Source organism: Rattus norvegicus, chromosome 1 (assembly GCF_021556685.1).
Source record: "Rattus norvegicus strain SHRSP/BbbUtx chromosome 1, alternate assembly SHRSP_T2T, whole genome shotgun sequence".
Classification (NCBI taxonomy): domain Eukaryota; kingdom Metazoa; phylum Chordata; class Mammalia; order Rodentia; family Muridae; genus Rattus; species Rattus norvegicus.
Genome location: NC_141534.1, coordinates 152,287,105 through 152,313,290, shown reverse-complemented (window position 1 = coordinate 152,313,290; position 26,186 = coordinate 152,287,105). Strand labels below are relative to the sequence as shown.

The window sequence follows — 26,186 nt, the reverse complement described above, 5'->3', positions numbered from 1 at the left end:
AAGGTTAAGCATTAACCTTAAAGGATATTCCAATCATAGGATTATTCAACACTTCTGAATGTGAATTCCAATGCATGTCAGATCTTGACAAAACCAATTGCTTTGGCTTAGAGTAGAAATCTCATCGGTCTCATATTACTCTAAAATATGAAATCTTAAATTTTCATTTAAGATAAATATCTATATTCTCTCCTTGGTAGTTCATTTTTTGTAAAGCCATAATTACATATAGTTTCTCAATGAAAACAGAATTGTTCATTTATTAATTGTTGGTGGACTACCCAGATAAACACACGATTTAAATTTAAGCATAAAAACTAGAAAAGATCAATACTATGATGAAAAAGCAGATCAGAAGAATAATTCTTGGCCATGTAGTGAATATTAATAAGAATATGAGTTTCCATAATGATACTGAGATATTGATGGTCATTTTGTTTTCAGAATGATTCAGATTGGTTCTATATTCAATAAACAAAATTTTAGGTAATTCTGAATTGTTATCAGGTATTCCAACGTGTGTGAGGTACGTAGTTGATGTTCTCTTGTTTCTGAACAGCAAATATCAGAGGTAACTACTATGTTGACCATTTATATAAGAATTGTTTGTAAGACTATGAGAAAGTATGTCATATATATTCTGTTTCTCAATTCCACCTTAAATCCACTTTTGAATGAAGCAAACCAAGTCATCTATTTCAAAAGAAGGTCAGAGAAGTAGCTTGGTAAACTAGGCATTTCAGAATATGTGCCAAAACAGAGTCATGTCTGGGATTTCAATATCCAGTGACATAGGTAGATTTGTGAGCAAAACTGAGGAGAATGACAGTAAACAAAATTATCATCTCATATGCAGATGCAGAACCCCAGGCAAGATAATGCTTACAAATCCTCCAGAGGAGTAAAACAGTTTGAAAAGAGAAGTGTTGACAGGCATCAATATATACTCTAGGTGAAAGTACAGTAATAAAAACAGACAAGTGGGTATATACATGTGACATTCCATCATATTAAACTTTTGCTAAGGCTCATAGTTTGGGTGACATGATAGATATGTTTTCCTTGATTTTAGTCTTATTGTTCTTAAAGGCTTCCTTGCTTTTCTGCACTTTGAATGATCCCAAGTGCTTTTTAAGAATAAAAGACAAGAAAAACGTGGATGGAGATAAGGAAGTTGATTGTTTTTTTTTCCATTTATGCTAAACATGGGCATGTGAAGAATGATTTCTTTAGTGGAAATCTAGACAAGCAGTAAGTGCTTTCTTCATTTATTTACTTTGGATTAATTACTTATTTGATACATAGATACTGTAGCTAATAAGATTTAGACCACCATTCTCTCAGTCTTCAATCTGTTTGGTTCTCCTTCCCTACCTAGGATCTATTTAATTATTTTTGTCTTACTGGTAATGATTTCATTGTTTCTACAGAAATATAGGATATTTCATTGTTTATCCTCTAGATTCACAATTTTCAGATAAAATCCTGAAGGAGATGTATGATTTACCATGGTCCAAGAGTGATACCTCTGTTTAGTGCCATTTCCCATTTCTAAGTCTTATGCTTTCGCCAACAAACTCATCCTCAAACACAACGTTTATTCATTTCATAAATGCTGAATAATTGATGTTTCTGTGCTATATTAGTGTTTCTTATATCACAAAAGAATGCTGAATTTGTCAACAGAGAACAAGGGTGCATTCGGCCTAATCTATGGTTAAATGTCTTGAAATGATATTTTGGATTGAGCAAATAATCTACATATTATTTCTCTTCTGCTGTGTGATTTTTGAAGATGAAGTTGTGATAGGAACAAAATATTTGTCCATTATGAGAATTTTGTGCTTCCCTTTTCCTTTTGTTCTATTTCATACACAGCTATATTTTTTCTGTGTTAATGACAGAACTTAGAGTTCCAGGTTACAAACTCAAGAATAAGTCACTTCAAGTATTTCAGTACAACAGTTGTTTCTGTCTTAGAATAGGGACTGCCCCTGCAAGCAATGACCTCCTCATTCCTCCTTCAAACATCAGAATAAAAATTCTTGCTTGTGGGGTTGGGGACTTCGCTCAGTGGTAGAGCACTTGCCTAGCAAACGCAAGGCCCTGGGTTCAGTCCGCAGCTCCGAAAAAAAAAAAAAAAAAGAAAAAAGAAAAATTCTTGCTTGTGATACCCGCTTACATTTTAGAGAGCTTAAAAAGGTTATAATTTAGGCAAATTCCCACCATCAAGATCATTGACTGATGTGAAATTGTCATATCTCATTTATCCCTGTCTTATTTCTCTTAGTATAGAATAGAGTTTATTCAGGACATGGGGAGGGGAGTCAAGCGGTAAGTAGCAGCAGAGAGAGAGAAAGAGAGAGAGAGAGAGAGAGAGAGAGAGAGAGAGAGAGAGAGAGAGAGAGAGAGAGAGAGAGGAAGGGAGGGAGAGAGAGAGGAACAAGAAGGAAGAAGAGGAGGAGGAGGAGAGAAGAAGAGAAGAGAAGAGAAGAGAAGAGAAGAGAAGAGAAGAGAAGAGAAGAGAAGAAAAGAGAAGAGAAGAGAAGAGAAGAGAAGAGAAATAGAGGAGTAGAGAAGAGGAGTAGATGCTGGCCATGAAGAGAAGGGGGAAAGTGAAGGGGAGAGAAGGGACAAAGGGGGAAGAGAGTTAGAGCAAGAGAACAGGAGAGCAAGAAAGCAACGATAGCTATTCCATGTTTATTTCTCTTCCCAAGTATGCTGAATATAGAAAGGTATATATCATGTGGATGTGCACAAACTACATTCTGATTTTATGTTCGATCATAATATTTTTTAATGAGTATATTGTTTTTTAAATATGAAATTGGGTATTTCTAGCAATTTGTTCTGGACATGCCAAGAAAATTGTCACAAATTACACTGTAACATTTGGTTATTGTGGGTCCTCAACATAAGACATTATTATATGCTCCTCTATATCTCAGTGAACATATACTCTGAAGTGCCTTAAAATTCTCAATTGCTGTTTTATTAGGCAAAAGCACCCTTAAGAATACTGAAGAATGAAAAATGAAGAATTATGGGGAATAGAGTCATATTGATTAAATTCACAAGAGAATATGCATAGTGATATGGAATGATGAGGAAATGATGTATTAATTCAATATCAAACATAAATAAGAATGAACAAGTGATTGTGAAGCAGAGTTTAAACATAAAGTTTCATCAAGGATGAAGATTATAAATATCCTGTTACTCAAAAGCATGTGACATCCTAGATATTAGAGGAATAATTTGTCTTTCTGAGAGTCCAGTTAAGAATATTTCTAAGTCCTGCCTTTATTAAGCATTGAGTCCTTATCAATATTGTACCAAACTGTGTAATAAACCTATTCAGGGTGACAAAGTTATAAGGCACAAAATAAGTCACAAAGAAATGTTTCTTTTTCTCCTAATCAATGAGAGTTCAATGTTGCAAAACAAGACAAAAATTTTATTTGTATATTTCTTTCATTGTCTTTTTGCATATATATTCTACATAAATTTAATACTTGTTATCAAAGAAAAGAATAATATGAGCATAAAGGTCTTATGTGTACAGGAGATGTACAATCCAGGTCATTTATTTATTTTGTTTTTAATATAAATTTATGTTAACTAACTATAGGGCTGTTTAATTTATTTCACTGATAAGTTTCTATATATTTCATAAAAGATAATATACTGTTTCTAAAGTAATAATATGTTTTGTTTTTGTCTATGCCACAGCGTATGCTATTTGGCTATTTAAAGTTAGTTTATCAGTTGTATTTTTCTCTCCTTTTTAGGAACATAATAGCCTAGTTGACAAACAAAATAAGTTTATGGAAACAAATCTTAGAATGAAATCAATCTATATGTTTTTCTTTTCTGAATAATAATCAAATTATGTGTGAAAGGGGTGAATCATAGCTTTCTAGGGGATAGTTATAATTCAAACAACACAATATATATATATATATGTATATATATATACATATATATATTACAGTTTTGCCATACAGAACTATTTATAATACATTTAATTTAAAAGTTTTCAGTCATTGCCATACATAATCAATCTGTATGCTTTATTATTTATAATTTGGTATATATTATTTACAATGATAGTAATAATCCACTACACTTTTCAATTGATCTGTGTATTACTTTCTTTAAGTGGCTATCAATTTTACAGTATATTTTTCTTTGTTACACAAGGTTTACAATTTGGATAAGATTATTTGATTCTATTTCACCGAACAAATTTTTTCTGGGATTCTTTCTTGTCTCAAATACTTTTAATTTAAAATGTTAAAGGACAGAAGACCTTGAATTTTTGTGAAGAAGCAAATATCATACTTCATTATGTTGCACTGTAAAATAGCATATGCTGTAATGAATCTACACAAGTAGCTATATTCCATTTCTAGTCCTTTCTTTGCAGTAAGTAATATAGAACTTTAGGAATATAGTTACTAAGAATTTACAATACTTAAAGTAAACCCCCCCTTTTTTTTTCGGAGCTGGAGACCGAACCCAGGGCCTTGTGCTTGCTAGGCAAATGCTCTACTACTGAGCCAAATCCCCAACCTTAAACTCTTTCTTTACGCATTTGCTTTTATCTTGAATCCATTTAATATACCAGACCTATACTCAGTATCTGCAGTACACCATCAGATGCAATCTTTCAGTAATAGTAAGGGTTTAGTGAATATTACAATGTAATTAGCCTTCTGAATTTAGGAATCATTTCTTGGTATATAGGTTAACAAACTAGACTTCTCATATTCCAACTGTTCTGGTCCCCTTCCTGAAAGAAATTACATTGGGAGAACATTACAAGTTGTCAAACAGGCTTTTATTGAACCCCAAAAACTACAGGAAGATTAAAAATGTAGCATCTCAGAGATAAGTACAAAAGAGAGCTATTTATACTTTTTTGAATTTATTTCTATTTATTTTTTTTAATTATTAGCTTTACTTCCTGCTCAATGTCCCCTCCTCCTCATCCCCTCCTACAATCCTTCCCCTATACTGTCTATACCTCCTCCACTTCTCCTCTGAGAAAGTTGGGTCCCCAGTATTATCACTCTCCCTTCCCAACATATAAAGTCTCTCTGAGATTAGGGGCATCTTCTCCCACTGAGATTAGACAAGGCAGGCCAGCTAGAAAACATATCCCACATACAGGTTTTTGGGACAAGCTCTGTTCCAATTTGGGACTCAGGCATGCATGGAGAAGGATAGGTAGCCAGTGTATGTTCTTTGAGCGTTTAGGTTAGTTGATTCTGTTGGTCTGTTAGACCAAATGCTTTTCCTCCTATTGATGCTAGAGAATACCATCCTCTGTTGCATAGGCAACTGGAGCCATGGGTCCTTCCATGTGTATTCATTACTTGGTGGTTTAGACCCTGGGAGATCTAGTGTGGTCTGGTTGGTTGATATTGTTGTTCTTCCTAACCTGTTGCAAACCCCTAAGCTCCTTCACTTGTTTCTCTAATTCCTCCACTGGGGTCCTTGTGCACACTCTAATGGTTAGCTGCAAGCATTCTCCTCTGTATCACTAAGGCTCTGGTAGAACCTCTCAGAAGACATCCACATCTGGCTCCTATCAGCAAGCACTTCTTGACGTCACCAATAGTGACTGAGTATTGTGGCTGCATATGGGATGGATCCACAGGTGGAGCAGTGTTTAACTTCCTGAGCTCTTTATAAATTTTGGTTATTAACTGTGTCAGTTGTAAGGCTGATAATGATCCTTTCCCTATCTGCTGCCTTTTGTCCTATTGACACTGTCCTGTTCTTTGCAGAAGCTTTTCAGTTCCTGAGGTCCCAGTTATCAATTTTTAATCTTAGAGCCTGAAATATTGGTGTTCCATTCAGGGAACTGTCTACTGTACCTATGTGTTCAAGGGATTTTCCACTTTCTCCAGAAGTAACCATTAGTGTTGGTAGGATAATTGAAAAATAAATGAGGATAGCTTGTCCGGTAGTAAGTAGCTGCTTGTATAATTCTTAATTGAATTTGCTGTCTGATGCAACCTGATAAAATCTGTACATTCAAAAGTATATAGTTTTATTTTTTTGAGGGATAACTGTCCATTGGAAAAACTGAGATCCATCTTAAACACCTTGACAATATCTGATACAACCAGTCCTATACACTACTTAATCATAATTTCCATATCTCAGAAGGGGAATTATCTTTGTGTTTATAGTTAAGCATTGTAATATGAAATTTGGTTAGTGCAATAAAAATGGACTTAAGTGGGTTTTTTCTCCAATATCAGCATTGGTATAGTTTAGATATGATACCTTTTCTGGTGTTTTGTATGTTTTTTTGAAATCCAGGTCAGCAGAGACTGTGTATGTAATAGTTAGCAGGAGGTTTCAGATACTGTCTATATATACACACCTTCAGAATTGTCTAATCCAAATTTTCAATATATTTGTTCCTGATTGCCAGAGCTACATAGCAAATGTTTTGGCCATTTTTGGTCTCATGTAGGTACATAGTTGAAACAAAGGAATAAAGGAAATCAATGAAACTTTTTAAAATTAATTAATTTAGGTATTTATTCTTATACTCCAGATTTTATTCCCCTCCCAGTGTACACCTGTTCAGTATCCTGAACCCCAAGTCTCCACAAGGATATCCACATCCCGCCAACCCACCAGACCTATAAACTTCCTGGGGATTCCAGTCTCTTGAGGGTTAGACACATCTTCTCTGACTATACCCAGGCCCTGGGAGTCCTTTGATGTATATGTGTTGGTATAAGATGGTGCACACTGCCTGGTTGGTGATCCAGTGTATGAGATATCTCGGGGGTCTAGGTTAATTGATACTGCTGGTCCTCCTACAGGGTTGTCCTCCTCCTCAGCTTCCTCCAGACTTTTTCTAATTCAATCAAAGGAGTCCGCAGCTTCTGTTCTTTAGTTGAGTGCTCATATCTGCATCTGACTCTTTCATTTGCTTGTGGCGTCTTTTGGAGGGAACTCATGATAGGTCCCTTTTGGTAAGTCCCCCATAGCCTCAGAAATGGTGTCAGGTTTTGCCCCGCATTGAACTGGATCCCACTTTGAGCCTGTTACTGCACCTTCTTTTCCTCAGGCACGTCTCCATTTCCATCCTGCATTTCCTTCAGACAGGAAGAATTATGGCTCAGAGCTTTGACTGTGGGAAAGCAAACCCATCCCTCACTCGATACTCTATCTTTCTGCTGGTGGAGGGTTCAGTAAGTTCGCTCTCCCCACTGTAGGACTGTTCATCTAAACACCTCCCCACTTGAGTCCTGAGAATCTCTCACTTCACAGGTCTCTGGTACATTCTAGAGTATCCTCCCAACATATTTCCACCTGAAGTCACCTGTTTCCATTCTTTCTGCTGGCCCTCAGGGCTTCAGTCTTTTTTCCCTACCCAATACCAGACCATGCTCCCCTCTACCCCAAACCCCATCCACTTTCCCTCCCTTCCCCTCCCTCCTTTCTCGCCCCCCTTTTAGTTGCTTTCTTCTCCCTCCCAAGATGGACTGAGGCTTCCTTTCTTGGGCCCTGGAGCTTGTTGACCTTGATATTTTCTAGTTCCATCCGTTTGCCTGTAAAACTCAAGTTTTCCTAATTCGTAATAGTTGAGTAATATTCCATTGTGTAAACGAACCACATTTTATGTGTCCATTCTCCAGTCATGGAACATCTGGGTTATTTCCAGCTTCTGAGTATCACAAATAAGGCCAATATGAACATAGTGAATCATTTGCCCCTCTGGCATGGTGGGGCATCTTTTCGGTACATTCCCAAGGGTGGTATTGCTGAGTATTTAGGTATGTCCATTTCCAATTTACTGAGGAAACTGCAAATTGATTTCCACAGTAGTTTTACCAGTTTGCAATGAGTTTTGTGCATGGTGATGAATATGTGTGCATTTTTCATTTTTCTACTCACAGACAGCAAGTTTTTGAAGATGATTTCTATTTTCCATAATATATTTTTGCCTTCTTTGTCAAAGATCAATTATGTATAAGAGTGTGATTTTATTTCTGGTTCTTTAGTTCTATTCCATTGAACAACCTGTCTGATAACATGCAGTTTTTATCAATATTCCTGTGTAGTAGAGCTTGAGGTTAGGGATGGTCATTCCTCTAGTCTTTCTTTCATTGTTAACAATTGTTTTTGCTCTTCTTGGTCCTTTTGTTTTGGTTTGTTTTTTTTTTCTTTTTTTTGCCTTTCCAGATGAATTTGAGAATTGCAACTATTTTAAATTTACCATATTTCAAAAATTGTGAGAATAGCTCTACCAGTTTTATATTGAAGCAGAAGGTCTTAGACTGACTTTTCCTTTTTAATCCTTTAATAGTTTTCCACAACAGGTTTTATGCTGTTTAATTCCCTTCACCAAGAGTTTTCTTTCTTTTTTTTAAATTATTTATTATAAGTACACTGTCACTGTCTTCAGGCACACCAGAATAGGGCATCAGATCCCATTACAGATGGTTATGAGCCACCATGTGGTTGCTGGGATTTGAACTCAGAACCTCTGGAAGAGCAACCAGTTCTCTTAACCACTGAACCATCTCTCCAGCCCCACCAAGAGTTTTATACATATTCTTTTTCCCCTACATAACCAATGCAATTATTCAAGAGGAACTTATGCTTGTCAAGTTATCTTTCAATGAAGAATGGTTAAGTTGACTTGGGTTATAGACTTGAAGAAAACAATGTCATCTCAAAACAGTCAGATATTGCTTATATGAGTAGAATTGTGTGGCAAATTTCCCTCCTTTTGCTGTAATGTCTTCTGGCTTAGGCTTTTGAAGATTTTATAGAAGCTGTCACAGGTAATTTAACTTCACATGTGCAATTTCTCTCCATTGGCCAGAGGATGATTGTTTCTTGTTACTACAAAATGCTCTTTGAATTATTACATAATTTTTACACTCTTTATTTCCATAATCCCTGAACTTGGAAGGGAGTTTGTTTCATATATTTTCTTAAATACAGCACATTCTATAGTTCCTTATTCTCTGCACCTAATTCGGTTGCTGTTCTCTATGCTAAGCACAATCTTTTGTAAATGTACATTTACCAGGTGAAGGAGAAAAGATGTATTAATTTTAAGTTATTGGGTTTACAGAACTCTGTAGTGTTGTGAAGTAGAATCTTTCATGGCTCTAGTCAAGCTCCTTAAGAAAGAAAATAAACAATTCAAAACTGATAGGAAGTTCACAAAACTGACAGGATTCCTGAAGACCCTGCCTCTCAACAGTAAAATGGTAAGAATTCTGAGATAATCTTTTATAAAACTCATTATGAAAAAAACCCTCTAAGACAAGCCCAGTTAACTGGAAGTAGCAGAGATCAACCAAGCAGGCCAGAAAAATACAAAAAACACCCTAGCTGACAGTAAGAGATTCAGAGTAATTGAGCTTCCTGGAAAGAACACTCTCTCACCCACTTCTTTCCTGAAAATTATTCAGTGTGATCCAGGTTGACAGTTTTGGTGAGTGATCATGATGCATACTGTGCTTGGCTTTGTTGATGCAGCTGACTCTCAGTCACTTCTTATTCTGTTAATAACTCCTCATATATGTTACTGTAGATAGCCTTAACAGAATTAATTAGTTCACCAATTAGAACTTGGTTTTATCCGTAGTTTAGTCTGTTATGGATGTTAAATCTTATGTGTATATGCATGTGTTCTACCATCCCAGAAGAAAGTAAATCAAATAACATAACTGGCACCAAAACAAGGAATCAGTGCAATAAAAGAGTTGCAGAGAGGAGTGAGTGTGTGGTCCTTTCTATATTAGCAAGTTATACAACCTAGTCTTAGAAGCCCGACGAAGAACCATCAAGAAATTCTATTACAATTGTCCTTGATTGTACAGTGGGTGATAATATATGCCTTTCTGGTATGGCAACCATAACATGATTCCTGGTTTCGTTAATAAGACATGTAACTAAAACTGTACATCAGAATTAGTAGAGCTTTTGGGGGAAACTCTCCATTTATGTGATTTGGCATGACATGTGATGGATTAGTTTGGTCCATTACATAAATACAGAAAAGTCTGAAAAATAGTTTAGAAGTGCATTCTTAAGATTAGTGCATAGGGGTCAAGATTGTATGACAGGATAAGCTGATGTTTGCATGATCCATGTTATTTTTAGCTGCAGACGCATGTGAATCTAAGATGGCAATGAATCATGAAATTGCTTGTGTATTGGAAGAATTGCAATAGAAGAAATAGCTGACATCATACATCTTAGCCTTTATCTGGCAAATAAATGAGATAAATGAGAGAATGAGAGAGATATAGTAAATGTCATGGAAGATTTCACTTAAGTCCAAACAATAGAAGAAAAAAAGTGCAAAACAAAATAACAGCCACAGCAGCAGCAGCAGCACCAGCAGTAACAATAACAGCAACATCAATACAACGTAAATATTGGTGACCCCCAACATCCAGGTGGGAGCTTTTAGCATAGTCTGTTAAGACAAACAAAAGAGTTATGGAAACACCTGAACTGCTAGAAATAAGGAGACCTTTTCAACCAGCAATTAAATATCTTATCACAGAGAACTTAGAGACTCTGTAGAACATGGAGGTGGAAGGGATCATTATTACTTCTGTGAGAGCAGAATATTGACTTTAAACAGCATGAACCAAGCCCATTCTTGTTTTCCATGCTTCCTACTTTTGGATAAATGCAAGCCCATAGTTAATTTTTAAGAACCTACATATGCATTTGTTGTCCTGCTCTTAGCCATAATATTCATAAACCAACACTCTTTATTTCTAAATAAGTCCACAATTAAATCCTGTGTTTTATGGGTTGATTCAATCATGTTGTTTTCATAACCGTAAAAAAGTAATTAAAACAGTTTTTATATTTCCCACCTGCAAAATAGTATGCTAGAGAAGATCATTTGTCCAGTTAGGATCCCAATAGCCAAGTAAGATAAATGGTGAGTCAACCACTAACACCAGGGGACTCCTGAACCATGGTAGTTGAAAAAAGTGCAGCATGGCAATGTCCTTCCTTATTTCAGGGTAGAAATGAACAGATTATATCGAAGCAACTTAATTAATCAGAGGTAGAAAAGTATAGGAAAGCTCCATAGAAAAACTCTAGGATATATAATTGTAGTGTCTCTGAATAAATAGGGATTGTGAGAAATAACAAAGTTACTCTCTCCCTTTTATGCTTTTGTGACAGATCTTGATCTGTACAAAAATAATTGTTATAAATGGAGGTAAGTTTTGCATTCTGTATTAGACTTTTTTATTTTAGTTAATACTTTTCGTGAATAACCTAGGCAAGCTCACAATTGTTAAGATAAAATAACAATAGACTTCAAAGTGATTCTCCAAATTGTCACTGTAAGCCCAGTATTTGCTATAGGTTCATGGTTCAGGATGTTTCTTTCTCATGTCAATAGAAAAGGTTTTATTAAACAATTTATCATCTGAATATTTGCTCATATTTAGAAAAAAACATCTGAAGGACATAGAGGTAAGTCTAAAAGAATGATCAATCTTCACAGGATGTAAAGAACAAGGAATACAGTAAAAATTTTAGGCCTGTCATGTACTATAATGCTACAGAGGATCCCTCAAATTGTATATTAAACGTTCTTCTGAAAGCCTACCTTTCTGTGTAAAGAAGCTACAGGAACTTTGAAGGTATTTGGTATGTTGGCAGATTTAAATACACCATCATTGTCAAGCTCCCTGTGCTTTATCTAGCTTTATAAAGAAGACTGTTATATGATATTGTGACATAAAAGTTCAAGAATCTTTTGGGAAGAATAACATCTTTTTAGGACAAGATAAGTACCAGTGTTCTGCAGTATCCCTTGTTCATTCCTGTTAAAACTGGCCAAAATTTCAGAAGGCTATAGCAGTGGTCTATAGGTAAAGCAACCATATCAAATGCTTTCTACAGGGTTTTGGTCTCATTTCTGTAAAGAAGAAGAAGCATAAAATAAAAAAAAATCAAATAAACTGTTAAATCAAACAACAGAGCAGATGGAATTTGTAACTGGTCTCAACTCAATGACGATAAATACTGAATACCCAATAAAGTGCTGAACTAAAGGTTTTCTGGATAAATCTTCTAATAGTGCATGAAATTTAACATTGCAAGTATGGCAATCATAATTACACAAACAGTGAATGGTGTATGGAAGCCATATCACCAATCTAATTGAAAATATCTTACAGTCTCTTTAAAGCCCCCCAACCTCCACCTAGTAAATTAAACTGCAGTTAAACTAGATGAAGTACTTTAGTGGATAAGTCTCATTTTATTTGATGCCTGGTACAGAAAGGGTGGTTGTAGACATACTGAACAAGAATAAGTAGCTGTGGGAACAAAACTGAACAGTAGCCTTGTGGCTAGAAAAGGAACAAGTAGACAATGGTTTCAGATATAAGATTACAAATAATAACTCATAATATTTGGCCCATGAAAATCTGTACTGACATCTGGGTAATATTTAGAAGCACCACTTAATGGATTCCTGTGTATGGAAAGCAATATATAAAGAACTTCAACAGGAATCAGAACCCTTGACAATTTTCCTTGTAGCATTCTACAGTACATTTTTCTCCTGTGAATCAGAAAAGAGATATACTTATGAAATTATGGCACAATTACCGTCAAGTTACCTTGGAAGCTGCTCATGTAGTCAACATAGTCTTGTCATGGATGAACCAATATAGGTTGACTAAAAGAAAATGTTAATGGCTTTGTGTAAAATAGTTTGTTATTTTATCTTTCAAACATGTGAGGTCTGTTGCTGATTATCTGAATCAAATGCATATCCTGATGGAATGCACACATAAATCAACCTACTCTGTAAGAGATTAGCATGTAGACTTCTCAGAGCCTATGCCTGTCAGTGAGGGATAGAATTATCCCTAAATGTGTGTGATCACATACACAATACTCTTAAAAGCATTCCCATTGTGGTGATGAATATATCAAGCAACCATTAAGGTTTTCAGCCAATGAGCTATGTACACATGCCCATATAATTGGTAGTGAATAAGGTAACTATTTCACTGAACTGAACACAGATTTGTACCAAATGCAACTATTTACAATGGTACCTCCACATAACTTATAACTCCATTGGGGCTAGATCAACTGAATGAAACAAAATAGGTTTTTGAAAAAATACCTAAAATGTTCAAACTTCTAGGGTGACAAAAGGAACCCTATGTAAATGGACAATCCAGGAACGTATAAGGTGATTGAGTGTAATCTTATTCCCGCAGATGGGTTTCATCCCACTAATTTCTAGGCCAGGAAGTTCCTTAGGCTCCACAAACATGAAAGATACTGCTTTTAATCTTGGTTTTATTAAAGAGCTAGTAGGTAGGACCCTATTGCTGAAGACACTGCACATTTTAACTGCAAAGCTAAGATTGTGCTGGGGAATCCCAATGTACTGATTGTTTTCATAGCATTAGAGGAAACAATGCAGGATGAATGTGGAGAGTTGGCTTTAATATTTTTGTTTGACTATGACCCTTCCATGCTCAAATAGTGACATGCTACATAGGATATGCTTGCTTATGTAATTTTGACACATGTATCATGACCAAGATCAACAGTCTTCTGATTAGATTTAAGACTCATTCCACAAGGTGAAATGTATACTAATTATAGAAACCAGAACCTAAGAGGTTATTGATCCCGGTAATGGAACAACTTCTCATGTTTTAATAGATGGAAGTGACACAATACATTCCTTCAATATTTTGTTGTATAATAAAGAGAAAACATAAGAATTATGGTAAAATTAATTTTTACAGTGTTAGTATTTTAAATTTTATTTAAAACATAATAAATTAATATACCATTATAAAACTTTCCCTAATTAAATATTAAATTCTCAAAGGGAAACTACATTTTATTACTACAGTTCCCTATGTATCTTTTCTTCATTCATAAACTCTCTATGAAAATATAAAATACAATTGCAATCTTGAGTTAAATTTGTGTCTTGAAAAAATGTTGCTTCAGGTTTTGTATGTCAGTACTGAGATTTTTTTTCCTTACTTTGATGAATTTATTATTTTCCTTCATCTTTATTAAATTGAGTATGTCTTATTTACATTTCGATTGTTATTCCCTTTCCCAATTTCCAGGCCAACATCCACATAAACCCTCCCCCTCTACTTCTATATGGATGTTCCCCTCTCCATCCTCCCCTCCCCCAACAATCCTGTTCACTGAGGGTTCAGTCATGGCGGGACCAAGGACTTCCCCTTCCACTGATGCCCTTACTAGGCTATTCATTGCTACCTATGCAGTTGGAACTCAGGGTCAGTCCATGTACAGTCTTTGGGTAGTGGCTTAGTCCCTGAAAGCTTTGGTTGTGTTGTTCATATGGGGTCTCAAGCCCCTTCAAGCTCTTTCAGTCCTTTCTCTGAATCCATCAACTGGGGTCCTGTTCTCAGTTCAGTGGTTTGCTGCTGGCATTCGCTTATGTATTTGCCTTTTTCTGTCTTTGTCTCTCAGGAGAGATCTACAACCAGTTCCTGTCGTCCTGCACATCTTTGCTTCATCCATCTTTTCTAGTTTGGTGGCTGTATATGTATGGGCCACATATAGGGCAGGCTCTGAATGGGCGTTCCTTCAGTCTCTGTTCTAAAACTTGCCTCCCTATTCCCTCCCAAAGCTATTCTTGTTCCCCTTTTAAAGAAAGAGTGAAGCATCTGCATTTTGGTCATCCTTCTTGAGTTTCATGCATTCTGTGCATTTATGGTAATTTGAGCATTTGGGCTAATAGCCACTTATCAACGAGTGCATACCATGTGTGTTCTTCTGTGATTGGGTTACCTCACTCATCAATGGCCTATGAATCTCATAAAGTCATTGTTTTTGATAGCTGAGTAGTATTCCATTGTGTAGGTGTACCACATTTTCTGTATCCATTCCTCAGTTGAAGGGCATCTGGGTTCTTTCCAGCTTCTGGCTATTATAAATAAGGCTGATATGAACATAGTGGAGCATGTGTCTTTGTTATATGTTGGGGCATCTTTGGGATATATGACCAAGAGAGGTATAGCTGGATCCTCAGATAGTTCAATGTCCAATTTTCTGAGGAACCTCCAGACTGATTTCCAGAATGGTTGTACCAGTCTTCAACCCCACCAACAATGAAGAAGTGTTCCTCTTTCTCCACATCCTTGCCCGCATCTGCTGTCGCCGGAGTTTTTGATCTTAGCCATTCTCACTGGAGTACCAAGATTTGATTAACTGTGATTCTATTTGTTTCTATTTTACAATTCCTTTAGTTCTATACCCTATCTCAGGAGAATGCCTACTACTTTTCCATCAACTACTTACTTTATTTGATCTTCTACATGTTTGAAAACATGCCAACTCTGCTTATGAGTATGGCTTTTACACCTATTTAAACCAATAGTCTATAATTGCTTTCCAGTTGACAGGGCTGTATTCTTCTGAATACAGAAATAATGATATTCTTGGGCCTGTAACATACTTTTCAGTTATTCATCTGTTGGCAATTAACATAACTTTACTTCAATTCTAACCAATTTTTAAAGGGTAGAATAAAAATCTAGGAAGTATCTGTGTAGTGTCTTTATTCCCTCTGATATTATATGGAAGAGTTGTAGACAAATATCACATTAGAGTTCCTTTTTCCTTTTAACCAATATCTAAAGAAGCATTCAGAATAGTTGCCTCATGGATCACTTTATTAACGATTGATTTTGCACACATGTAAACAAACTTGTGCTATTTTTAAAACTTTTCTTTCATTGCTTGAAAATTTAACATAATGTAACTAGAAAACCTTCACACACCTTCCACAACTCTCCAATATTAGTCACCATTCCAAACCTCACTAAACTCTGTGGCTTCATTTTGTTTAAATGATCCATGTCTAATTTGTGTTTACCAAATGGCATTGGATATGGTACCCTTCACAGGACCAAGGGTCCTAATGAGTGAAAAACCTAAAAAACTGTAAGGAAAACAGATGTTCCCTGTTCCAGCATCAATTAGTTCCCAAAGTTCATCATTGGTAGTCAAATGCAGAAAGGTTCTCTGTAAATTATACAAAAATCTGTCAAAACAGAAATGCCAGAACAATAGCAAAATAAAACACTTTACTCAAAATGACTGAAGTATAAATCTTTTAAAATAAGATTATAAATTGTAAAATAATGCTATATAAAATATATGCTTGTAAAATATCTTAAATAAAAACAAAGAAATTGGATGCTAAAATATTTAAGGACAAAGTTTCACTATTCAGAAATCAGCTATCATAAGCCTAGGACCAGTGATATGAGATCCAGTTAAATGAGTGGATGAAGCATATTAATAGCAATCCACATTATTATAATCCCACATTCCCCCAGATTCTATACTCTCAAGTTCGTAAGAAAGGAGAATAGTGGAAGAAATGAAAGAAGGACTATTGTTATTCTTGCTTTATCTATGGATACATACACTTCTGTGACCTATTGAGAAAAGATCTTATTTATCATTTCTCATACTTCCAGTAATTTTATGGCTTTAGGCACTTCTGTTTCTGTGGAATGAAACACTATGCATTTAGGAGACAGTAAATCTCCTTCACTTTTCACATATGTTAAACACAAGAATTCTAAGATTATGATAACACTAGACAAGGAGTTAGACAAAAACGCCTTATATTCTATAATCTACTCATCATGTTCACAGATAACACAAGTAAACTTAAGGAGAATTCCGGATGACAAAATGGCACATTTGTAAATTCAACACAAAGTGTGTTTTTAGATTACCACATTTACAGCATAACCTTTAATGAATATTGTGATCTATTACAGGTTGACAACTAAGAACATCCATTTGATTTTATCTCTTTATTTTTCTATTGAGGAAATCAATAGCAACCCTCAGGTTTTACCCAATATATCTCTGCTGGTTAAAATTGAATGTAACTTATTGGCTGATCGGAGTAAAATCAGTTTATCCTCAAGAAAAGGTGATTACTTTCCTAACTTCGACTGTAGAAACCAGAGAAGATACTTAATTGTATTTACAGGACCAATGTGGTTCCCAACTGCCATGCTTGGACCACTTCTGTATATCTCCAGAACTCCAGAGGTGAGGTGGGGTAGTTTGGGTTTAATGAAGCATTACCTACTTTAATGCTTGTTTTCTTAGTGTTTTAGCATACTGGAAGTCAGAGTATGAATTTATGTGTTACTTGATCTATAAAGTTCAAATCATAAGCATTCATAAACTTTATATTGTATATATTCGAACTTTATTGGAAATAGCAAAAGAAGCTATTGTGTGTGGAAGAGTAAGTTCATCTCTACTATTTAAGAAAATCACAATGATTTGGATTTTAATAATGAGATGAATAATTTACACCTTCCAACACTGCCAGATCTTGTTAAATATATTTAGATGTTAGATTAAGATTTGTGTACCTCATCTTCTTTAAGATCAGATTGTTTTATTTATTGATTTTAATGTTCTTCAGCTTTACTATGGGCCATTTCATCCTCTTCTCAATACCTATGAACAATTTCCTTATCTGTATCAGATGGCTATCAAGGACACATCTATAGCTATTGGCATGGTGACTTTGGTGATTTATTTCAGCTGGAACTGGGTAGGATTGATGATTTCAGATGATGATCTAGGACTTCAATTTGCCTCTGAGTTGAGAGAAGAAATGCAAAGATATGACATCTGTTTAGCCTTTGTGACTGTTATCACATATAACAGCAAATTATTCTTGACAATGGCTGGCATGTATTATAATCAAATCATAATGTCTTTAGCAAAAGTTGTTATCATTTATGGTGACATAGATTCTTTTCTACAAGTAATCTTTAGACTATGGCAGTTTGTAGACATTCGGAGAATCTGGATTGCTACATCACAGTGGGATGTAATTACAAGTAATGGAGAATTCCTTTTCAACTCCTTTCACGGCACCCTCAGCTTTTCACATCATTACTCTGAGATATCTGGTTTTAAAGAATTTATACAGACAGTGTACCCTTTAAACTACAGTAACACTATCTCTCCTGCTAAATTATGGTGGGTGAATTTTAATTGTTTTTGGCCATCATCTAATTGTAAGAAATTGAAGAAATGTTCAAGAAAAATGCTACTGAAATGGTTATCTAACAACCAGTTTGAAATGGCCATGAGTGAAACAAATTATAACCTATACAATGCTGTGTATGCTGTGGCCCATTCACTCCATGAGTTAATTCTGCAGCAAGCAAATACATTGTCAAATAACGTTGAGAAAGAACTGGAGTTTGATTCTTTGCAGGTAATGTGTCTTTTTTTAAATAGATACCCAAATACAGCATGTACATTGTTAAAGACATATCATTCATTGATAACTATCTGGTACAGAAATGGTTTAAGGCTATTCAGAAGAGAAAGAAATATCCTTTAGAAAAGATGCTAAACTTTAGAAAATATGAGCAACTTGAATAATATGATGCTCAATGTAGAATCTTTGAAGTGAGTTTATTAAAGTAAATAATAAACTCTATTACCAAGTATCTAGGAATGTTTTGCCCAATGGTGGTGATTTTTTATTGCTTCTTGGCTTACAATAAAAAGTTTGCCCAAACGCGGTTATTTCTTTACTCCTTCATGGTTTATAATACAAACTACATTGGCACTATCAATTATCCTGCAAACATAGGTACTAAAGTCACAATTTGACAATTGATGAAAAAATGTTTTAGAGAATATGATTACCATATAGAAATATTATGCATTTAACAGCTGAATTAAGAACTTTCATGCTTCTTCAGGAAGTAATTTTTTTTAAATTAGTTTCCTGCACTACATTATTTTTGTTTTCTCATTAAATAGCATCAACTGTCTACATGTTTGTTCAAGTTGTCAAACTGCTGTTTCCCAATGTAACAAATTGTTCCTAAATAAAATCATGTAATACTCCCACTTTTGACCAATTGAGACTTAAATTATATCTGCTATAAGATACCACTAAAGACAGAAAGTGGTGACGAAATCTGCAGTACTCTCCAAGCATATCATTCATTGTGCATGTTTTAGGGTATTCACTCTAGTGACTAATTGGAATTTCTAAACTTTTGCAATGTTTACATGAATTTTGTTACTCTTAAAAAGTGAGGATGCTTAATAAAGTTATATTTTGGAGGCAATTAAAACCCACTGGAAATCTACAGTTCATATTTTCTGTTTTAATGTATATGTATAGTTAAGCTAAAATAAAAATTGTGCTTTAGGTCCTCTCTTCCCTGAAGAAGATCCAGTTTGTAAATCCTGCTGGGGACCTAGTGAACCTGAATCAGAAAGAAAACTTGAATGTAGATTATGATATTTTCTACACAGGAGATTTTTTACAAAGTTATGGAATTAAAGTGAAAATAGGAAACTTTTTCAAATACCTCACACAACCTCAACAATTGCTTATGTTTGACGAAATGGTAGACTGGGCCACAGATATTAGACAGGTGCGTTGGACTTAAATGTAGTACTCTCTATATAAGAATCTTAATCTTTTCATAGACTTGTTCATCCTCATGGAATATTATCTTTCACATTTAGAAACTTGTTTCCTTTTTTTTTCCAGCCCCCCCTAGAAGCTTGTTTCCTAACTCGCGATACTCCTGTTTTCTTTCCTGATTTGTTATTTTTAAATAGTGTTTTATGCACAAATGTGTGCATATATATGCACAGACATATTTGTAATAACATTTAGTAACATGAATCATAATAAATTCAGAATAAATATCACAAGCTACAATGAAATGCATTTAAATTTAATATTTGTCTGCAAAAGAAGGTCTTCCAATATCATCATGTTCTAAGTTCTTGTATGTCCTGCCCAATAACTAAAACTTTGTACTGCTAATCCATGTGTTTTTTTTTTCTCTCAGACTCTACCCTCAATATGCAGTACACCTTGCAATCCAGGATTTAGAAAATCCCCTCAGGAGGGAAAGGCTGTCTGTTGCTTTGATTGTAACCCCTGCCCAGAGAATGAGATTTCCAATATGACAGGTAAGAAGGAATTCACTAAAAATCTTCACTGGACTGGCTAACTTCTCCTATCATTGCAAAATTCACAAGGAATTCTCTATGGAAATTTAAATGTTTAATGTCATCATTAAATAAGAAGGTTAATATTGCTCCTTGAAACAACACACACTTCGTTTCCCATACGATTTGAAATTATCCAGAAGCATTGCACATAATAGTTACCCTGGAAACTCCTTTAGAGTAGTAAACTATGCCATTTATCCTCAGCACAAGGCAATAGAATGCATTTAATTTTTCTCTTCCCCAAAATATTAGAATTGCATACCCTTGTTTTTGAAGTCAAGAGCTTTGTGATAGTGTGTTGATGATCAGTAATGTTGTATCTTTTTTGAGAAATAAGAGTTTTGTAAGGTGTCTTATGACAGATGATTCTGAGTACAACTCACATTGTATTTTCAGTTACCTCTACTTTAACTTTACACTTAGAAACCAACATGTAGAAATGTAATTAATGCATTTGTTATAATTTTGGGAGAGGAATGTGTACATTTAAATTTGTATTAAATAAGTCATAATATCTTCATTGGGGCAAGGGTCCAATGAAAACCATGAAAGAAATGTTTACTTCAATATATTAAGCACCAATGAAAAGTAATACTTTCTAATTGATTGAGAGAAAATAAAAATATGTAAACTTAGAGTTTTATTTAAATTTCTGACAGGTGTACAACTAAGGGAAATGATTTAAATGTGGAAAATATGGAGAATGGTCAAATTCAGATACAGAACATTGTCAATGAAATGTGAAATTTTTAGATAGAGAAAACTACTATGTGTATTATATGCAATACAAGCAAATACAGCATTTTTTGGCATATCGTATAAAAGTTATTAAAGCTCTTAGACTATCAGATGAAATTATGGCAATAAAATCAAGAACAAATGAAGAGTCAACATTTATTTTCTTAATGTTGGTTAAACAAGAAGATTCTACAAAGAAATGTTTTAAGATCTGCTTATTTTGGGGTGTATAAGAGAATTACAAACCATGGTGTATTTACAATATTGAATAAGGATATAAATGTAAACAATTTTGTTATTTTTAAAATAATTATTCTGGTAGTTCAGATGAGGCCATTTAGAAAATTATGAGAGGGTGGAAACAACAGAAATAGAATGTACTCTCTTAAATGGATAGATATCATCACTTTCAGTCTGATTATTTAAGACAATGAGATTGGAAGAAACTTAATAATATTATGGTGAAACTAAAAAAGATACCGGTGGATGGGACTTCATTCTCCCATCCAGTATTAAGTGTCACATATATTTTCTTGAAAGATGGAAAGTTATCTTGCTTGTGATGTCACTTAATAAATATCATACCTTTGAGATCATTGACAGTCAAATATCAAAGATAATATTAATAGTGGTAAACACTGTGCTGTACCAAAATCCATACATTGAAACATAAGAACAAGGTAATATTTTAATGTGTATACTTGGCTGATAATTTGTTTATAACTCCTCTGCTTTCCTTGGCTTCATAAGAAAAAAAACTAAAGCAAGATATAAATTGAATAGTGTGTGTATAAGTAAGGAACCATATGAATACATTGATATTTGAGTCCTATCTTATGATTGATACCCTGACAATAAAATACATATTAGTCTAGAGTAATATGAGTCATACATATGGGCTTCTATGAATTATACGTTCCAATTTATTTTCTTATGGTAGCCACAATATTCTTTCATATTACCCACAATTTTCTTTCAACTCTGATTATGTAAAAATGATAAAGAATTATGTTTCCTTAATCATACATGAGTTCAAGAAATCTACAATCAAGATTAATTGTTTTTGAAAGAATAAAAAATACAGCCAAAAAGTCAGAAATTTAGAAATGCTATCACACCCCTAAGAAGCCCTAAATACCTCAAATTCCAGACCCTGCTCTCTACCTGTAAGTAGGTAAAAGGTCACATTTCTTGAGCCTGCTCTCCCAGAAACTGGATAAAAGGGATTAAAGATAAGGCCCTTAGATATGCGATTCCTGACCTACTAAAGATAACAGAAACTTCTCCCAGGAACTAGCTGACCATAAAGTTAGATTACAATCTTAAAAGCAATTTTGAGAGACAGGAAGCTTCTCCTGTGGCTTTACACTGGTATTCTCCACATTTTTCAATGACACCATCCCTGCCTCCTTGGGTTGTGGCTTCTTTCTTTAAATAACCCTTCTCCCAGCTACTGGGCATCAAACTCCTGGACCCCTGCGTGGGATATGAGTATCGACCTCAGTGCAGTGGTTCCTATCGATAAACCTCATGTGATTACAGCAAGGATGGTCTTGTGTGAGTTCTTGGGGGTACACGTCATCCCAAGACTTGAGTGAGGTTCTCCCCACTCTGGGAGTCTTTCATTATAAGTAAGCACATCTAAATTACTTTCATGGGGAAGGTCAATTTCGCTAATTCAGTTTGATTCATTGATATATACATTAAATTCCTTATGTATATTTAAACCTCTGAATAATAGAGTAATATGATTCCTGATGATATGTATTTTTCCAAACCAGATATGGATTATTGTTACAAATGTCTAGATAATCAATATGCCAACTCAGAAGGAACTCATTGTCTCTCCAAAACTGTGATATTCCTGTCTTATGAAGACCCCATAGGAGTGACTCTAGCATGCTTGGCCCTATGCTTTTCTGCTCTCACAGCTGTTGTATTTGGTATCTTTTTAAGAAACCAAGACACTCCCATTGTCAAGGCCAATAACCGAGCTCTCAGCTACTGCCTGCTCATCTCACTCATCTATTGTTTTCTTTGTTCTCTGCTGTTCATTGGAAAACCACATATGGTAACATGCATCATGCAGCAGACCATATTTGCAGTTGCGTTTACTGTTGCTGTCTCTACTGTTTTATCCAAGACAATTACTGTGGTACTGGCCTTCAAGTTTACTCTTCCTAGTAAAAAGATGAGATGGCTAATGACATCAGGAACATCAGTCTTGATCATTCCCATATGCACCATGATCCAACTGATCATTTGTGGAATCTGGCTGGGAACTTATCCACCATATGTTGATAGTGATGGGCATATTGAACATGGCCATATTTTGATTGTTTGCAACAAAGGTTCAGTTACTGCCTTCTATTGTGTCCTAGGATACTTGGGTTCTATTGCACTGGCAAGTTTCACTGTAGCATTCTTAGCCAGGAATCTTCCTGTTACATTCAATGAAGCCAAGTTCCTGACATTTAGCATGCTGGTGTTCTGTAGTGTCTGGCTCACTTTCCTTCCTGTCTACCATAGCACCAGTGGCAAGGCCTTAGTCATTGTGGAGGTATTCTGCATCTTGACCTCCACTGCAGGACTACTAATCTGCATCTTTGCTCCAAAATGCTACATTATTTTGTTAACACCTAAAAACAACTCTTTTCATACCTTTAGGCACAAATGCTAATGTTAAAATTTCTCACTGAATTTAATTAGTATATCCCATAAAAAGACTACATAGCTGGTTCTAATCATCAAATATCAGGTCAAGTAGCAAGATTTGTTTCAATGCACCATTTTTTTTTAAAATAAGCTTTTTATTAAAGTTCTACTATGTGACCCAGATCTCTGTTATCATGAAAAAAAAACCTTGGTATCAGCAATTTCTTTACCTCTAAAAATGGTTTCCTCTAATTTTTTCTTTGAGTTAATTGCTTGGTCTTTTGGAATTAAATCTTAGTTTTATGAATATTCCATTCTATCATATCCAGTAGAAATCATGTATCATTATTGCATTCTATAATACATATTGGTTAATGTATACTATATGTAACCTTTTCTACTCTTCTATAATTCTAGGAAGGAGTAGAGCTCTAGCATGTTCAATGTTTCCTTTAGGAAACAGCAAGTAATTACCCACAATAGCTCAACTCACCTCTAATGAACAACAATATAAATATTCAGACAATTATGTTTCTACATCAGTTTTGGAATTTTTAATATCTTTATTTTGGTTTAGAAATTTAATAAAATACACTCTGATCACATTAACTTCCTTCTAAAAACAGTCCCAGATATTAATCATATCTTAAACATCCTACTATGTCATGTTTTTATATGCGGCATTGGTGCTCTTAGATAGGTCATCTTCCACTGAACCAAAGGTAATCAAGAAGGGTCCAAGAATTAAATAAAACATAATCTTCTTATTCTAGCATTTATCATCTGAAGAAAATGACACATTTTTCAGTCATTTTCTTTTCTAAATTATTTTGGAACTAATTTTTGCTCCCTGTAGATAGACTGTTTCCAAGGAAGAGTAAATGTCTTCAATTCTCCTAAAACAGGGAAAAGCTAAAAAAACAAAACAAATGAATACCAATAAATGAGAAATTATTGTTTTCTATCTGTTGATCAATGGAGGTTCTCTCAATAACAGATTACTATTTAGATTATAAAATGACTGTTGAAACTATATTAAAAATTAATAAAAATAAACTATCAATACTTAAGAGATAACATACCTGTTCAGGGTACTGACTAATTTTCACGAGAACCTAGATTAACTTGGTAGCACAGACATTGCAGCACTGAGTGATCTGTAATTCCAAGTCCACTCAGTCCTCAAAAATGGCAGACACTCTCTTCTGGCTTGTATATACATCTCTCTTCAGAATTCACATGCTATAAACAATCCATATATATATATGGAGTATATATGGAGATTATATATATATATATATATATATATATATATATATATATATGGGTATATATTCTCTCTCTCTCTCTCTCTCTCTCTCTCTCTCTCTCTCTGTGTGTGTGTGTGGGGGGGTTCACATGTGTGCGCACATCCCAGATAATAGGTATTTTATTTTAAAAGTAAATGGATAATAAACCAGAACATTAAATCTATACATTCAATACAATCCTATAACTACAGTGTTTTTAACAGAAGCCACTTGACACAACATATTTTTGAGAAAAAATTTCAGCTAAGTTATTATATCATTTAGCAGATAAAAATGAAAACTCAGAACTGAAGAATAAAAGCTCAGCAAATATATAAGGATATGTGATCTGTTTCTTTCTTGAGGAGAGAGCAAAGAGAAAAGAATATTTTTTAATTACTTTTGTTTCATTCACTCTCTACCCAGTCTGTCATTATGAATTCCTCCCAACATTGTCATATTTCCTTCTTCTCAGAGAAGGGGAACCTTCTTTGAACACCATCAAAGGCAGGGAGTAAAGACTGAGACAGCTGCTATTTCATCTGTTAGTGGAACCACATGACCACCAAGTTTCACATTTGCTACAAAGGTGTAGGGGGTCTAGATTCAGCTCCTCCATGTTCCCTAGTTAGTTACCTGGGCTTTGTGAGATGCCATTGTCCTAGATTATTTGACACTCTGGGTCTTCTTATGATGTCCTTTACCCTTCTTATTTCCTCACTTTTATTCCCAAATCTTCCAAAACATACTTGAAGCTCTTCCTGATGCTTGTCTGTGGATATGTACATCAACCTTCATCTATTGCTGGATGAGGCCTCTTAGTAGACAGTTATCTTAGGTTCATTTCTGCAAGAAGGGTATCATTAATAGTGTCACAGTTTGGTTCTTTCACATTAAAAAGTGGTCCTAAGTTGTGGGAATAATTGGTTGGTTATCCCCTCAGTCTCTGTTTCAGCCTTATCCCACTCATATTGCAAGAAGGACCAAGTTTGGATTGACAGGTTTTGTTTGTTTGTATGTTTTTCTCTTTTTATAATTGCTTTTTAAATTTACATTGTAAATGTTATCTCTTTTCCTTGTTTCCCCTCCAGAAACCTACTATCACACTGGACCATGATTCTGTGAGGATGCCCCCTCAACCACTCATTCACTCCCTCCCACCTTCCCAACATGACATTTCCCTACAATGGGGTATCTGGTAATGAGATGATCATGTGATTTTTTTCTTTGAATTTGTTTATATGGTGGACTACATTTATAGATTTTTGTAAACTGAACCATCCATGCATATCTGGGATGAAGCCTATTTGACCATGATGGATGATCATTTTGATGTGTTCTTTGGTTTGGTTTGCAATAATTATACTGAGCATTTTTGTGTAGATATTTATAGGGGAAATTAGTCTGAAG

The 26,186-nt window shown here is 34.8% G+C and overlaps 1 protein-coding gene across 1 annotated transcript; it reads left to right on the top strand.

Moving 5' to 3' along the window:
• Window positions 1-1,044: 1,044 nt before the first annotated feature.
• Vom2r43 (vomeronasal 2 receptor, 43) lies at window positions 1,045-23,512 on the top strand. The gene is given in 7 exon segments (NM_001099512.1): window positions 1,045-1,189; window positions 1,191-1,251; window positions 16,848-17,127; window positions 17,513-18,319; window positions 19,275-19,502; window positions 19,929-20,052; window positions 22,614-23,512. Coding segments are annotated over 7 exon segments (2,544 nt in total).
• Window positions 23,513-26,186: the final 2,674 nt, after the last annotated feature.